Source organism: Gobius niger, assembly GCF_951799975.1.
Source record: "Gobius niger genome assembly, chromosome: 20".
Taxonomy (NCBI): domain Eukaryota; kingdom Metazoa; phylum Chordata; class Actinopteri; order Gobiiformes; family Gobiidae; genus Gobius; species Gobius niger.
Genome location: NC_136871.1, coordinates 24,047,378 through 24,064,065, shown reverse-complemented (window position 1 = coordinate 24,064,065; position 16,688 = coordinate 24,047,378). Strand labels below are relative to the sequence as shown.

The 16,688-nt window shown below is 41.3% G+C and overlaps 4 protein-coding genes across 5 annotated transcripts; 2 read left to right on the top strand and 2 right to left on the bottom strand.

The window, feature by feature from the left end:
* Positions 1-621: 621 nt before the first annotated feature.
* Positions 622-7,003, bottom strand: mon1bb (MON1 secretory trafficking family member Bb). Of its 2 annotated transcripts, XM_079579381.1 has the most exons (7): positions 6,869-7,003; positions 6,258-6,344; positions 5,941-6,174; positions 5,629-5,856; positions 3,960-4,752; positions 2,023-2,170; positions 622-1,733 (listed from the first exon to the last, which is right to left on the bottom strand). In XM_079579381.1, the coding sequence occupies exons 2-7, from the start codon at positions 6,325-6,327 to the stop codon at positions 1,506-1,508; spliced, it is 1,701 nt and encodes a 566-aa protein (XP_079435507.1). In that variant the 5' UTR covers positions 6,328-6,344; positions 6,869-7,003; the 3' UTR covers positions 622-1,505. The 2 variants fall into 2 exon arrangements, with proteins under 2 accessions (XP_079435507.1, XP_079435506.1); XM_079579380.1 differs by having other exon boundaries at positions 625-1,733; positions 5,629-6,174.
* Positions 7,004-7,429: 426 nt separating this feature from the next.
* Positions 7,430-8,339, top strand: tcta (T cell leukemia translocation altered). The gene is made up of 3 exons (XM_079578773.1): positions 7,430-7,772; positions 7,875-7,923; positions 8,085-8,339. The coding sequence occupies exons 1-3, from the start codon at positions 7,562-7,564 to the stop codon at positions 8,125-8,127; spliced, it is 303 nt and encodes a 100-aa protein (XP_079434899.1). The 5' UTR covers positions 7,430-7,561; the 3' UTR covers positions 8,128-8,339.
* A 273-nt stretch (positions 8,340-8,612) lies between these two features.
* Positions 8,613-11,392, bottom strand: glyctk (glycerate kinase). The gene is made up of 5 exons (XM_079579460.1): positions 11,182-11,392; positions 10,136-10,521; positions 9,913-10,064; positions 9,661-9,836; positions 8,613-9,588 (listed from the first exon to the last, which is right to left on the bottom strand). The coding sequence occupies exons 2-5, from the start codon at positions 10,489-10,491 to the stop codon at positions 8,692-8,694; spliced, it is 1,581 nt and encodes a 526-aa protein (XP_079435586.1). The 5' UTR covers positions 10,492-10,521; positions 11,182-11,392; the 3' UTR covers positions 8,613-8,691.
* Positions 11,393-11,545: 153 nt separating this feature from the next.
* Positions 11,546-16,139, top strand: wdr82 (WD repeat domain 82). Its single transcript, XM_079579184.1, has 9 exons — positions 11,546-11,917; positions 12,129-12,226; positions 12,721-12,787; positions 12,867-12,966; positions 13,045-13,161; positions 14,788-14,943; positions 15,039-15,108; positions 15,243-15,385; positions 15,973-16,139. Exons 1-9 carry the CDS (start codon positions 11,757-11,759, stop codon positions 16,000-16,002), a joined length of 942 nt encoding a protein of 313 aa, XP_079435310.1. The 5' UTR covers positions 11,546-11,756; the 3' UTR covers positions 16,003-16,139.
* The last annotated feature ends 549 nt before the right edge of the window (positions 16,140-16,688 follow it).

The window sequence follows — 16,688 nt, the reverse complement described above, 5'->3', positions numbered from 1 at the left end:
GGGGAACAGGTCAAAACATTTGCTGGTACACTCTCATTAAACATCATATCAGATCAAATCTTTGCCGGATCATCCGAAATATTTCCCGGATCCTTCACCCTGAAAAACTGAAAATTGGGGGAAAGTGTTCGCAATCGGCACAGGGTTAAGCAAATGTGGAAATACTGACAGTACTTTCCACATTTTAGAGTCCTTTTGTATTTGGTCTCCGATTTATGAATAAATGTCTCTTCAAAATTGTCTTGGGGGCCAAAGGTTTTATGCTGGAGGGCCGAATTTGGCCCCCGGGCCTGATGTTGCCTACCCCCGACTTAGAGGCTATAATTGATGGTTTCGGACGCAGCCCATGAAGCCTGGGTGAATATAGAGAGTCTTCCGTCAGTCTACCCCAGGGCAGCTGTGGCTATAACAGTAGCTTACCACGTGAATGAATAATGGCGACAGTGCAGCGCATTGAGAAACTCGGTAATACAGGCTTGTAAAACACAAGTGTAAGCCATTATTAATATGATTTTAGGGTAGATGACCTTCCCAGTGCAACTCAACTGTACATTTTTAAAGGCTTCCAAAAAAGACTATGAAAGTGGATTTGTGTAATGGTCCCCAACACTTGGAAGAAAGAAAATAAAAAAATTAAAAAAAAATAGAAAAGAGAAGATCAAGATTTCTGGATTGTTTTATTTATACTGTACGTAGACATCCTTAATACTTAATATCACATCTTATAGACACTCCCTGCAAAACTAGTTTCCACAAGCTATGACTTTAAATGCTACAAGTCATGAGACAGTTGTACTTAAGAGTATTTGCAGTATAAAGTGGTATTTCCTATCAGTGACAAAGGTGTCCCTTTGAAAACATGGAGAATTTTTTGTTTCTCTCTCATTGAGCCATTTTGCAGATTCGTGTGACCAACATATATCTCAATACGTTCCTGGAATTCAAAGTAGCTGAGGGATTGGCAAACCTGTTTAAATATTGGGCAACTGTATGTCAGCACATGACACAGGCCTGCTCTGCGAGTTCCAGTTGTTTTTCCAGATATGCAAAACAAAGAAACGCCTTGTACAACCACAGGACATCCATTGCTTGTGCATAATATTTCAATAGATGACCAAAAAAATAGAAGTAATTTATCCTCATCTAAATGACTTTTTTTCTTTTGTTTTAAACATAATTATTTCCACAAATAAACAATGAATTGCATCAAAATCTTGAATCTTCATCTTAATACATTCACCTTCTGTAATAAAGAGTCTAGTTGCAGTAATAAAACATTATTTTTTAAAAAGCTTTTAAAAATACTATTGTGATGTCTATTCAATTTAAAACTATTTCCATGTAACGCTATTATTTGCCCTATCCATTTTCATTTGAAAGATGGTTCAGCTGCAGCGTGCCTTCGTGTTATCCATTAAATCCATTAAACGATAACACGCGTAGTGTTGGGTTGCAGGCTCCATCAGCATCTATTAAGTCCAACGAGCATCAAAACAAGACGGCGCTCATAGGAGAGACAGGAAGCCATTGTCCGTGGAGTCGTGCTGGTCCGATTTCCCGCTTCGAGAGCTCTTGCTGGGGTTTGGGGTGGTTGAATATTTTGGGGGATACCGAATAAACAGGCGCTCCTCCTCTTTTTTGATCCACCGCAGAAGTTTAGTGATGGCAGTAATGGCACAGGCCTTAGTTACCAAAGGACTAAAACAAGTGTAGAGCTCAAATTTACTTGTGACCTGAAACGGAAAGAAAAAGACAAATTGTTTAATATGGGTTTCACGTCAGGCTAGGACTTGTACATCTGAAATATTGCAGTCTAAAGTCTAAAATATAACTTTTTATTTACTGGAATTTTAGACATCTCCCCTACTTTAAGTGCCAACAAGCATTATCACGACTTACTTCTAAAACTTCTCTAATAACAATTCAACTGTGCAACCACATCTTTACATTGTCAGCTGAATTTGGCACAACCACAATGCAAAGTTGCACCAATGGTACAATTTCAAAGGGCAGGCCACATACCCAGGCGAGCATGGTTTCCTTCTCTGCCACGTGGTAAATGAGCTTGAGAGGTCGGGAAGTGCTGTGTATGCGGCTGTGCATGTATCGGTAAAGGTCCAGCAGCCTGGTCCTTTCCTCTTCACTGCTGTACGGAGCCTCCATCTCTGGGCTGAAGGGACAAGGGAAGATGAGAGGAGTTAAAGCTGTGGTGATCAAACTATTCTCTTGTAGTAGAGTAAAATGTCATATGGCGCCATCTACACTGTAAACGCAACATTTGTGAAAGAAAAACAGACCATGTGGCTGCAGCGTCTAAATAAAGCACATGTTCCTCAACTGCAAACCAGGAAGTCAGTCGCTAAATTAGCTCAGTGTTAGCATTGCCAATGAACTCTGGCTCCGATTAACTCAAGTGAAAATTGGGATGTGCTGTAGGGTCTGTGAGAGTTACTGAACGTGTGTTTAGGCAACAGCTGAGATTTTACTCAACTACCTCCAACTTTCACGGTTTGAGTAATTCAAGTAGTGCAGCTTTAACTGGGTCTCAATTAAGTCATTGATTTTCGCACCGTTTGAGCTAAATGCAGTACATAATTGGAGAGGTTAAGCGGGAAGAAGTCAGGAGAAGTGTGTCACCATCCAAAGAACAGCATAGCAGCCAGAGGAAGCAAATTTAATGTATTACTATATTACAGTTACTGCTTTTTGAGAGCTACAAATTCAGTTACAAATATTTTTTGGACTTGGATGAAATGAATAAGCCTGTATTAAATTAAGTTTTCACTTCTAACAGAATTACGCCGTTTGTCCTCATTCTTCACCCCCTTTCTGTCCTGTCCAGGTAAAGAACTAAGTCACTTGTTTTTGTAGTCCCTCTGGGGACAATACAAGTGTTAATGGGATGATTGATCATCTCCCCCTGGTGTCTCTGTTCAGAAAACCACCCTTGCAAGTTTCCTGCCTCCAGGTCAGAGGCGCAATACACATTAATAGAATCACGAAGAAGAAGCTAACAGGCTAACGTGCAAAGCTAACGGTGGGCGAGCGCCACTTAAGCAGTATTTACAGCCAAGTTTTTCAGTGAAAACAATTATCTCCATTGAGTTGTGACACAATGAACAATATCCCTCTCTCCCTTTGTCTTTTCTGCTACGACACCTGCAGTGCCACTTATGACCTCTAGGGGCATGAGTTACTTAGTTCTGCTTTAAAGAGGGGGTATTATGCTTTTTTCAATCACATAGCACCAGTCTATATCACACTACAATGAGGACGAAACCTTCTGTCGGTCTGTAAATGCAGTAAATTAGAATAACTGCCTTGTATAAAATGTCTCTCTCAAAATGTCTGTAGTGAATGTCTTGAAATAGGCCTCTGTCTCTTTAAGAACCTCTGAGCCTTTCCGACACGCCCCCTCCACACGCTGTCTGTGGCATCAGTGGGGAGGGGGTTCTGCTGAGGAGCAGTGGTTGGTTACTCGGCTGGTGACGAAAGCTCGGAGGCGTCTCCAGGAGGTGGGGGCGTTCCTAGGAGGACTCAGGCAAACATATCCCTAAAATGGCCGCCATCAGAGTTTTTACAGATTACTCAAAAATACGTGAATGTGCCAAGGCAACACTTCAGGCATGTTTTTAATGAGGGAACGACATAATAACATGATGCAAAGCTTGAAAAAGTCGATTTTGCATAATACCCCCCTTTAAGCCTGTGTGGGCCAATTATTTAGAGTTCTTTAAACAAACATAGTATTATTTTCTTTTATGGTACAACTGTAATTGAGATTAAAAAGAGACACCTGCTGAACAGAGGAAGCTGGTGGTAGACGAAAACAAAACCATCTAAAGTATTTGTTCTTCCTTTGGCAACTATTTTTGACTTGGTGTTTCTTTAACCACCCCACCCCCTCTTTTTCTTTTCCTTATCTGTACAAAAAAAAAAAATTAAACCCAAACACGCACCTGGTGAACTGAGAGAGCTGGCGGTAGTTGTCTGGCACGTCAAAGGGCTTGTACATGAAGTGTCTGAGGTCTGAAACTCCCACCTGGCTCACGCTGTAGGCCTGGGCTTTGTCTATGAGGCTGAGCGAGTTCTGCGCCGTCATGGCCTCCTCGATCTTCCTCTTGCACTCCGCTACGGCATAGAAAGCTTCCTTGTCTGTTGAGAGCAGCAGTAGGCAAACAGTGCATTCTGGAGGGTCCAGGTAGGATATGTATGCATAAAAATAACAGTCAGGGTTAAATAAAGGGAGGCAAATAGGTGTCCATATTTCTCCCGCTTGGAAAGCAGAAGACGCCCCGATGAGATTGAGCAAGAGGTGCACATCGGCCGGTTCAAGTCTGGCGTCTTCGATCACCGTTCTCTCTTGAACAATAGTTAGCAACTGGTTCTTTGCGATGAGGATGGAGAAGACGAGGTTAGGCGTGATAGCTTTCTGCAAGATCTGGCTTAAGGAGTCCCTGAGAGAAGAGGCAAGGGGCAAACAGTGCACCGCCCCGATCAAAAAACTGGGGTCCGAGTCCATTAAATTGAGCAGACCGTCCAGGATCTTTTCCGAACCAGCCAAGAGCCTCCGGAGGTCATAGTTTTTCTTGTGTTCGAAAATGCGGGAGATGCTGGCCTGGGTGAGCATGCTGATGATCTGATAGTAGACGTACATGAGTTCACCGCGCAGCTGTTGTTCAGATTGACGAGAGCAGGAGACACAAACCAGAACCAGGGGCCCCTGCTGGAGGAATACCACAGTGTGCTCCTCTGGAATAGACAGAAACGATGAACAAAATTACTGAGCAAACTCCGACGACTCTCTCGCAGCACTTATGCCCAAATACAGATACATTGAGCATATTGCACACTGTGAAAAGTGACGAAATACTGCACCGCATCGCTTAGTTAAATATCTTTCAATTGAAGTGGATGATAAAATTATAATAAAATCCTACATAAGAACAGTTTCAGTAGGTTATGTCTTACAATAATAACATTTTCAACCTCAGCAACACTAGTCAATAGATCTATAGACCATGATAGAACCATATGACTTCACTTAGCTTTTGTCAAGTATGGCTTAACCTCTTAACCCCCGCCTTTTCCGAGCACATTTTCTCCACTTCTACCGTACCCAAATCTAAAAGCTTCAAAATCACTTCATAGCGACAATAGCGACAAAAACAAGACATAAATGAGGATGAAAACGCAGCAAAAAAAGCATTAAAAAAGTGACAAAAAACACAACAAAAATGTGACCAAACAGGCGACTAAAAAGTAAAGGGAAAAGCAACAAAAACGTGACAAATACGCAACAAAAAAGCACCAAAAATACGACAAGAAAGTGACGACAATGCAAGGAAAACCTTAGATCCGTTTTGTGGGTCTTTCAGATGAGGTGTTGCACTGGCCTGTAAGCTTTAAACTCCAGTCGCGAAGCTTTTACATTTGGGTAAAGCTGAACTGGAGAAAATGTGCTTGATTAAGGCGGGGGTTAAGAGGTTAAACTATACTTGACAAATGCTAAGCTAACTATATTTCTGTCGTGAGTCCACCATGGCAAATTAGACTGAAATGCGAGGCTGTCTTATATGCAGTGTTAAGGGATTTCAATAGAATCATTATGCAGAGTGATGCTCATACCTGAATAGACAGAGCGGATGATATTGTCACTGCTTTGCACAAAAGACACCAAGGCCATCATGACTCCCATCGTGGATGAGAGTGCCTCTTCACTTCCATATCGAGAGTAGATTGGTTTCCCCGCCTCGCTCAGCACAAAAACATGCTTCCTGTGCTGTCTCCAGCTCTCTGCAGTCACATCCTCCTCGCGGTGGGACATATACGCTGGAATATCTTGGCTCCCTGCCTCTAAAAGAGGAGAGGATCGGCCTTTCACCCCCAAACCCTGCTCCTCAAGTTTCGCCTTGGCCAACATAGTGACAACAAATTCACCTGAGTCGCTTTGGCTATTGTCGGTAGCAGCATCCTCAGCGTTCGATGTGCAGTCAGTCTCAGCGTTTGCTACCTGGGATGAACTTGCTTCATTTTGAGGCTCCTCTGTTGTAATACTTGATGTGTCTGAATCCGCAGCACCATCCTTGTTCACACCATTGCTGTCTGTTTTCTCCACGGGCTCAGGAAACATGTGATTCCCCAAAAGAGAAAGAGATGTTGCCAGGTTTGGAGCTAAACCAAAATATGAGGGGATAATGACATTACAAAAGGACAGAAAAAAGCATGTGACTTCTATGAGAGCAATGTGAATTTACCTGATTCGCTTGTCAAAGGCTGGACGCCAATGCTCAAGCCCTCTCCCTCTTGCTGACCTTCTCCCTCCATGCTACCATCCCAGTCACCTATATTCAAAAGCAAAACATGAGTAAACAAAGATCAGAAACCGTATTTCAAAGGTTGTTGCTTCAAGCCCCGAGTCAACAACAGGGATTTAGACTTATGAATAGCAGCACTTATACCAGTGGTTAAGTCACATGATGTGGGGAAAACTGGTTTAAGAGGACAATATCTCCGTAATATCCAACGAAGTCAGGAATTTAAGACATGCCACCCGCATTAAAAGACTGAGTGAATGCACAAATACAATAGGGTTAGACAAGAAGAGAGGAGTGTAGATGATGCAGGTAGTAGGCTAATGCATGACCATTTAGTTTGTCATGATGATATACCTAATGCCCTCATTAATGTTATGTTTCAGACAACAATATGTTTAAATGAATGCTCAATATCGCAGATACTAATTGTAAATGTTGTGTCTTGGGTCGTTAGCACTAGCAGACGTAACACAGATCAATTTCACGGCCCGGGCTTATCAGTGAAGCAACCGTTTGAGCCCAAATTAAACAAGATCGGGAATGAAACTCACGCTTCTTCTTTCGTGGAAACGTTGGGGAGACACGCTAAATGGATGAGTACGATTTCATTTGCAGTTTGGAGGAAAGCAGGGTGCCGACAAGAGCGAGAAAACAGAAAACAAATTTGCCCGACTACAGCGGCAACAGACATCCGGAATCTCAGTTGACACTTCGCATCAGCCAATCAGAAGGCCCAGTGTCATCCAAGTCCCGCCTCCTGAGGATTTCCAAAATAACAAAACTATGAAACATTGGTGGGGGGTTTTTTTACAAGTCAATTAATTAAATAAAATAAATGAATGAATATAAAGTGTAATCACAACGCTACAAATCCTATATATATTTATATATACATTTTTTTTTTTTTTTTTTTTTTGTTTAAATCATCAAACTATTACGATCTTTTTGTAGGTGTGTGTCAGCGGGAACAGGATAGGTTAGTAGGGGATTTAATCCTGGTTAAAAAAAAAAATAAATCCTGATAAAAAGATAAACAATTTATTTTTTAGAAAAAGGGGGACACGGCGGATGTGCCGTTACATTGTGAACGTCACATCCTGCTTTAGCTACTACAGTCATCAACAGTGCGTAAAACGTCCATGGTCAAAACAGTGTAGAGATGATGGATAAATTCTGTGAGATCATTTCTCCGCCGTCTTTAACATAGATTAGACTGCAAGATTGGGACTATAAATAAGTAAACTATGGACGAGACGTGGGACTTTGAGTTTCTGTCTCGGATAGCTGACAGTTGCTTGTCGTTTCTGTCGGAGTTTGTGGAGGACTGGCTTGCTAACGACATGCGAGTATCTATATTTAAAATTCTACTTTGCTGGCTAATATTTAGTCTCATTGCAATCCATTTCGCATGGAAAGTCTACGGGAATACAGTAAATGACATGTATTACAGACAGGGTACGTTTCCATTTCGGGCTATGGTGCAAATTCAACCACATTTAAATGTCTACGTAATTGACCACCGTTATGAAGGTAATATGCTTCTTATACTCACAACAGGAACCGGCCAGAATGGAGGCACGCCTGACACGGCCCCTTTTAGTGGATGGTAAGTCTTTGAATAGCCTGGCTATTGTTTGAGTCACAAAACAACACAAACAGCATTTTGCATAATGTGATGACAAACACAATGTTATACATAAGCGTGACTGAAAGGTCCGCCTGTTTACATGTTGCATATGAAAATCTGTTCATGCTGTATTTTTCCAGGGACAATGCTGCAGGGGAGACGCCAAAGGTCCATCGGGAATAAGAACACAGTAAAAGCATTCGCTTTTTACTGACAACCCACAATGATAAACATTGTATCAAAGACCAGTGTGGCAGAACCTGAACATATTTGAATTCCAAATGGACTTCTTTTTATTCTGGACGTCAACCAGAGCTCCTGTCTCTGTACATTCCAGGCTGGACAACTCTGTCCATGTCTAAAAGATTGTCAGAAAAAAAAAAATGTTTTAATAAAATATAATTATTTTATTTTCAATGTTTTTTTAATACATGATCTGCTATGCCAAAATACATTTGCAAACAATAACAGTAATGCTAATACTCAAAGCATAGATTTAAAAAAAAAAAGTAATGTATTTATTGTTATAACCTAAACTTACTTACAAAATACAGAACATAAATGTTTCAATCATCAGAAAATGTTTTAATTTACACTGAATGTTTAATGTAACATAGCATTTAATATAGATTGCAGATTACATTTTCTATTTATATATATCATTTTTTTTAACTTAATCGTCGGCATTTCATTTAACATTAACTTGTTCTTTTTGAAATAGTAGGAATCACCCACTGTGGGTAAGTGTTAAATTCCATAATTTATGTTAATTGGAGGTGATGGAATAAGGAGCACGTGTACATCCATTACATTTGTACAAGTTAGGCCTGGCACTAGCAAGCGCTGTCCAGATGAGAGTTTAGAGAAAAAAGTGAAAGAGTCATTATTGTCAAGGAAAGTGTTGATATCCAGCCCTTGAGATTTTGCCTCTTCACATAAACCAGAATCAGTTACTGCTCCTGCTGCTTCGGTCGGCCCGTCCTGTCCGTCCGTCCCTCCGCTCAGGAAGACTGGGCCTTTTGGTGGGAGATCCATGCCTTGTAACTCCACAGCCACTCGCAAAGCTAACTCCTGGTTGCGGCCTCCGCGACCTTTACCCTTAAGCTCCACAGTGGGTTCTCCTCCAGCTAAGAGGCACGTGGCCCCCCAGCCTTCTGAGCGGCCCTCGTCCAAAACCTGCATGGTACGGCACAAATCCCATGTCTCGACTCCAACATCGGGACCTAATCTGAGCACCTCTGCAGCTATCTCGGGAGGAGGCTCTTCTCGTGAACAGGCAAACTGAGCCAGGAGGCTGTAAAGACGAGAGACCAGCTTCACATCCCCGCTCACCCCTAAAGACAAGACGACAGGACGGAATCCTAATTCGCTTGCCCGCCTCCCTGCAGACTTTAATGCAATGCTGTTTGAGCCAATCACGGCATTAATAACATTTGCTTCTTGTCCGCCTCCTGGTTGTTTCTGCCATCTAGGTCCCGGTTTCCCAAGAACCTCCTTTACTGAGGCAGGTACGGAGTCTAACAAGTTATACTGTTCAAGCACTGACAAAACTTCTTCAGGCCATACTTCTGTTTTTACAGTAGGTCCACTGGCAATCAAATCTAGCGGGTCACCAATCACATCAGATAATATAAGGGCCACCACCTGGAAAGAGAATAAAATCTAAGTTTGTATTAAAAAAAAGTATATATTATAAGTATACATTTTTTACATTACCTGGGCCGGGTGAGCAAAATGAGCAAGTCCTCCTCCTTTTAACAGGGAAAGGGCCCGGCGTACAGTGTTCAGCTCTTGTATAGTGGCACCTGCACCTGCAAGTCTGCGTGTAACATCTAGTTTTTCTTTTAATGAAATTGGTGGGACTGGTGCAGGCAGGAGAGCAGAACCCCCGCCTATAATGATATGATAGTGACAAGTTCTAGTTTGACGTTAAATCATGGTAGGTAAGATATGAACATATTGGGATACCTGATATAAGAACAAGCAGCAGATCCTTCTCAGTTAGTCCAGAAGCAAGTTGTTTGATCTTGTCAGCGGCTTCCTGGGCATCGGTGTCAGGCAAGTTGTGTTTGGCTCCTTCAATTACTTCAATACAACTGTTTTCTTTTAATAATAGATGGCTGTGAAGAAAAGTGGGTCGTGCATAGTATACATGAATGGGTAAAAAGTCATTTATCTTTAGTTCACTTACTTTTTCCCGTGTTGCCGTAATGTCTCCTGGATGCCATGTGGTACACTTATCACTCCTTTCACTATATGATCAGACAAAATCCTCTCCACCTCCGCAGCCATTCCCAGTACAGCTTTCCCAAACCCCACTAAGTACAGATTGTTGTTGAGTGCTAGTTTGTGTCCATCAATAGTAATTAAATCTTCTTTACGCTCTATACTTTGGCGCACTACAGTGTCTGGGTGTACAGCCCTCACAGCTTTTGCAAACACCTCTCTCGCTCTAGAGTCCAGAGACATTTTGGAGAACAGTGGTTTTCTCCTTTCAACAAGAGCGAGGAGTGGCTTCGGCCGAAGGAATGACAGAACACGAGCCATCTGTAGTTAGTGGGTCCGAGCTGGCCCGGCCTAGAAATGAAAAATAAAACATTATTCCGATGTCCACTGATTCTTCAGTCACATAAAATATTAATACAACATAAGGTAGTAAGTTTTCACATTCATTTTTAACGTTTGGTTAAATTACACATAAAGGGGATATTTTAATTGTGTTGTTACAAATATATACAAGAAATGAACAACTTGTTCTTTGACAGTGTCTTTTATCAGTCTGATGCTGTTTATAGTTGCATCTTGCCTTCATGTAAACAAAAGAGAAGTTTACAGTGTAAATCAGTACAGCCGGTTCTAGAGCCTACCTGTGAATGTTGCAAAAAGAGAAGTAAATAAAAAGGAACAATAGTAACAAAACTATAAACCTCTGTGTCCCCCTCCACAACAGCAGCAGCAGCAGCAGCAGCTCGGTAGTGAGGGCGAAAATCTGACCAGAGATCCACTGGAGCTGTGTACCCTATGTGTAATGATTGACTCGGACAGGCCAAAGGACTAGATCTATTTGTGGTAGGCAATTTCCAGTGTATGAAACACTATCCATGTTTTGATTCTGTACTAAGATTGTGTGTACAGTCGCGTGCCTCATTGTGTGCCAAATGTTAATTCAAATCTAAATAATAGTTGCAGTTCTAGCTTTGAGCAAAGTAAAACAAAAGTGTAAATATTGGAACATACCTGTTGGTCCAAAGGGGTCATTTTCTTGTTCTCTTTGCCTTTGTTTATGTTCAGGCTCAACTGGAAACGCTGTTGAGGTTCATAAACAAGGTAGAAAGTTCTCAAAAGACAAACAGCAGGCAAACGACTACCACAGTGAGTTAATTCAACAGTATTATTTCCATTTTCAAAGTTTCACAATTACATAAGACGTATTTATGTGACTCCATAAGCAACATTTGAATGTCTGCATTGATTTTAGAGGCGAAAACGTCTGTAGATCGATGGTCTACGTGCGTGGCTGTCATGTAAACAAACCAGATGATCGCGATAACTCCAATTCTCGCGGTGGTTGGGGCAGTCACGCGCGCGTACGTAGATGCGCGTCGCCGCTCGGAAGAAGGCGGTACTTTTTCCTCGCTAAATTGTGGAGTAGAAGAAGAATAAGCGACATTTTCTGTGCTTTTTCTATTATAAATCGGACAATATAACGCTAGTCCTAGTCCTATCTCACACATCACGATTATAACATCTCTGGTTACACTCCATAAAGTTGTTTTAATAGCATTTGCCTCCCGCTACAGACAGAGGCCAGCATGAAGCTCACAGACAATGTGCTGCGGAGTTTCAGAGTAGCTAAGGTGTTTCGAGAAAACTCCGACAAAATTAATTGTTTTGATTTTAGTTCGAACGGGGAAACTATTATATCCAGTAGCGACGATGATTCCCTAGTCCTGTACGACTGCCAGGAGGGAAAGTAAGGCTTGCTCTTGTATTTTCATCTTTTAGCTTTTTCTCGTTAGCCGATCGATGCTAACTGGCCGGGCCTTGCTAGCCGCGTTCGTTCTGTTGCAATGTGAGAATATACATAGTTTCGCTCAGTGCACGGGTTAGCGGTTTTTTTGTAGCAAGTAAAAACACAGTTTCCCGTAAATGTAACGTGTTTGTGCATTTCCTCACTGTTGCAGACCAAAGAGGACACTTTACAGTAAAAAATATGGAGTTGATCTCATCAGGTATACACATGCAGCAAACACAGTGGTCTACAGTTCGAACAAAATTGATGGTAAGTTTATTCATTGCCTCTTTGTGATAGACATGCTTCTTGTAGCGTATGATTAAAGATTGTGCCCTATCCAAACACTTGCCATTCAGCACTCCTGAAAGGTCCAATGTTCAGCAACGTCTTTTGCCAATGTACCTGCTGTGCTCTCATGATGAAACTTGAATGTGCAGTTGTTTCCAAATCTGAAGGCTGTTGCATTAGATATGCTGGAGATGTGATGTGTACTTATAGATTGCTGCTAAAATACAAACTGTTGTCACTTCGGTGGATCATGACTGCTGTACAGAGCTCTCTTTGGACTGAGGTAGTTGTTTGTACAGTTTGGTGGGTCTGTGATTCTGCCCCATACAGGAGCTAACTGTACAAGTGACTGCCTTGCCCACGGACGAGTGTCATCATCAACAACGTGCATCTCTAAATAATGTAAAGTTTCGGTTGGATTATGTGTGAAGAGTTATTGCCTAAATTAACATTTTGTTTTGTCTCTCTTGAAGATACTATCCGATACCTGTCACTACACGATAACAAATATATCCGATATTTTCCTGGGCACAATAAAAGGTGAGAACGCTCGACTGAAGCTGTTTTTGTTAACGTTGACTTTGTGTATTTACTGACAAGTTTTTTTTTAAATATCTAGAGTAACGTCCTTGTCCATGTCTCCAGTCGATGATACATTTATATCTGGGTCATTAGATAAAACTATTAGGTTATGGGATCTGCGGTCTCCAAATTGTCAGGTAAGTGGAGATTTTTTTACAGAGCCACGGCTAACTGAAACTGACAACAGGATGATTGATCTCGAATTGTGATTTCAGGGCCTAATGCATCTACAGGGGAAGCCAGTATGCTCTTTTGATCCAGAGGGGCTCATCTTTGCAGCAGGAATCAATTCAGAAATGGTGAAGTTATACGATCTGCGGTCATTTGACAAGGTAAAAATGTTCACATGATTTAAGTATTACTATTGCAACAGTATCGACAAAGACTAACTTAATTTCAAGCATCAAATGGAAAATCTCTGGATTGACCGTGTAAAGTTTTAGCCGTGATTTCAGTGGTGTCATGTTCGTTATGGTTTTGTGTGAATTCTATGATATAGGGTTGTTGCAGTTAAAGCAGTACTTAGTAGCTTGTTAACCTTAAAAAATCCTTTCCGTAGTCCCTCTGGGAGTAATACAAGTATTAATGTGATGATTGGGCGGGTCTTTCATCTCCCCCTAGTGTTTCCATTATAAGCAGCCTGCCAATAAATTGCTGTGAGAACTACATTTCCCATGATGCTCTGCACGGTAGACAAAGGGCCAGCAGACTGAAAGAGGTGTAAAGTTACACCTGCATGGCATTGCAATGCGCACTAGTGGCACAGGGATCAAATTTGTGGGTGGTTGTTGACCTCCGTGTCTCTGTACGTCCTGCGTCTCTACCAGAGATAAACAGAGTCACGGGGAGCAGCTCATCCACCTTACGTTCTCCCTCCCCTCCTCACACAAAGTCTGAGCAAATTTCAGTTACCACATCTGCGTCTTTGGACTAAAAATAAGTGTCCTCCACTGTTGCCTAAAGGTCTGCTCCGCACCAGTGCATAAACAGGGCAATGCTATTAATTAGTACTCTATTAACTATTATTAATTATTATTTACTCTTTTAAAAAGTCCTTGTCTGTTGCGGCCCCCGGCCAACACTGCCCCAGCTGTAAATGAGCCTGTGACCCCTGCTCTACAGTACTGTGAACCTAAATTAATTTAGGTCAGGGTCTAAACAACTCACCTGTAAGCACAGCACACTGAGCAGGACAAGCTCTGTCTGCATAACCACAACAGCAGCAGCAGCAGCAGCATGCCATGTGCCTCTACCACAAACATCTGTGACAACAAGCTATCAACACCATAATCCACCCCGTCAGAAGCCCAGTTCTCGTGTCTACAGTCAGAAACTGAGCGTCTTCTCTCGAATTGCACTGATCCAATCGAAAAAGTTCTTTTTTTCCTCCCAAATCCAACCAGACCCTGCTGAAACAAACAGCGAGCGCACATAACTGTACACACGCATGCAGTGGGGCTGTGGCTTTGAAAAGTTGCATGAACCAAGACACAAATGCAAAACATGTTTCAGTAACCTTGTGAAAGTTAATTTGTACGATGATTGTAGTCGTATGAACCCTTAAAAAAAGTTGTGTCTGTAGTTTTTCTTTCTCCACGTTGTAAAATAGCACTGGTGTTTATTTACTGTGGGAAAGGTAGCAGTAGTTATTTTGCATTTCCTGTGTTTTCCTGAGAGACGTCTATTGCTAAATCTCCTAGTGTCTGTCTATTGCTGAATCTCCTCCTAGTGTCTGGTGCATACTTGAGTGGAACCATTAAAGTGTCCCTAGTTCATGTTTAAAAAGCAAAACATGCAGAGATTGTTCTTGCTTGAGCCCTTGTTTGGTGTAATTATTTTCACTGTGGCAATATTGCGATAATAGCAACAGATGTAATAACAGTCTTTTGCAACATAGCCTTTGCCCAAAACTTTGAATGTGGGTCACCTCAGATCTGTACTGTGATGTTTCTGGACAGGGTCCATTTGCCACCTTCAAACTTCAGTATGAAAGAACATGTGAGTGGACCGGACTGAAGTTTAGCAATGATGGGAAACTGATTCTTCTCTCCACAAACGGCGGAGCTCTGCGCATCCTGGATGCTTTCAAAGGCGCTGTATTGCACTCATTTGGGGTAAGATTTTGTTACTTTTTATACTAAAACCTAAAATGATTTTGTTCCATATGTCTTTACATGACTGTCACACACTCTTCTTCATCTGTTTGTAGGGATACAACAACAGTAAAGGTGTAACATTGGAAGCATCTTTTACTCCTGATTCACAGTTTGTCATGATTGGTAAGTCTACAGCTTTCTGATTTCTACACTATTCATGACGATACATTTTGATGATTTTCTTACACTTTTGAAGTTGTTTTTATTGTCTCAAAAAAGTGGCATTTACTAAACCAAATGTTCCGGGTTTTTTCTAGGCTCAGAAGATGGAAAGATCCATGTGTGGAATGCAGAGAGTGGGATGAAGGTGGCTTTGTTAGACGGGAAACACACTGGACCCATTACCTGTCTGCAATTCAACCCCAAGTTCATGACATTTGCAAGCGCCTGCTCGAACATGGTGTGTACTCAAAATAACAACATTTAGTCAATTTTAAGGGTGGAACTAACAATGGTCTTAGTTCTTTTTTAGCAATTTTTAATTTAATTGATTCATTAAAACATGGGGGTTCCTAAACTTTTCAAGCCGTGACCCCCAAAATCACTCCACAATTAACTCGGGACCCCCTTCTATAAAATGTAATTAGAATTGTATAATAATTTAAGGTGCAAAACATTTAAAATCTGGTTTAATTAGTTTCAATACTTTATTTTGATGTTTGGCCTAATCTGATAAAATATGCTGCTTTCAATAAAAAATATCATCTCTTGACCCCCCAGGGTGTCCAGACCCACGCTTTGGGAACCACTGGACTAAAACACAAAATATTTTGTTATTGCGCCTCTGCAATCTTTCATAAAATTGTTACCAGATAAAGATAAGAAATGTACAGGGTGATTAAAAAGCCAAATGAGGATGTTGATTAGTCACGATTAGTTCAAACCCAGGTGTATATGTTTATTTTTAGACCAAAAGTATGTCAAGACACTAATGCTTGTTCTAATGTTAGTAGACTTTGTTAAAACGTCATTACTGTTTGTTTTTAGGCATTTTGGCTCCCGACCATTGACGACTGAAAGCCTGAATGAAACCAGAGTGACCAGGAGGGGGCGTTGTAACAAATGCCACATGGGGAATTGTTTAAAATTGTAAATATATAGTTCAAAGATACTTTTCATGTTGATCTGTTTTTTATATTTTTATTTAACATTAAACTGTGTCTTTATATAAAGCTTGTCATGTGTTTAAATAATAGTAATATATTATATTATTATTGTTCACAATAATAATAATAATAATAATTGTATAATTGTTAAATGATTGTATTTTGTTGCATTACACCTGATCGCATAATCATACCAGGCCACAGCAAACAAACATTAGTGACGCAGCCTGACGTTACTTCACTTCCTGGTGGTTGATTTGGAGCTGATTTATACAGAAACACAATGTGGTAAATAGACAAGGCTAAAGGCCTCATAAGGAACACTCAGTCATACACCAATGTAAGCAGACACTGGAGGCAGGAGTAGGGTGAAGTGTCTTGCCCAAGGACACAACCAACAGTGCATTGCGGGAGCTGGGATTCGAACCCACGACCTTCCGACCACGAGAGCTGCGCCAACGTCGCCCAGGTCTGTTAAATATGTTGAATCTGAGTAAGGAGAGGGGCAGGAGGAAAGGTTGTTCTGACTAAATGATGGCTTTGACTTTGTTACCTCGTGCGTCCTGTGGGAACTTGTGCGCGTGACAAGTGTAAACA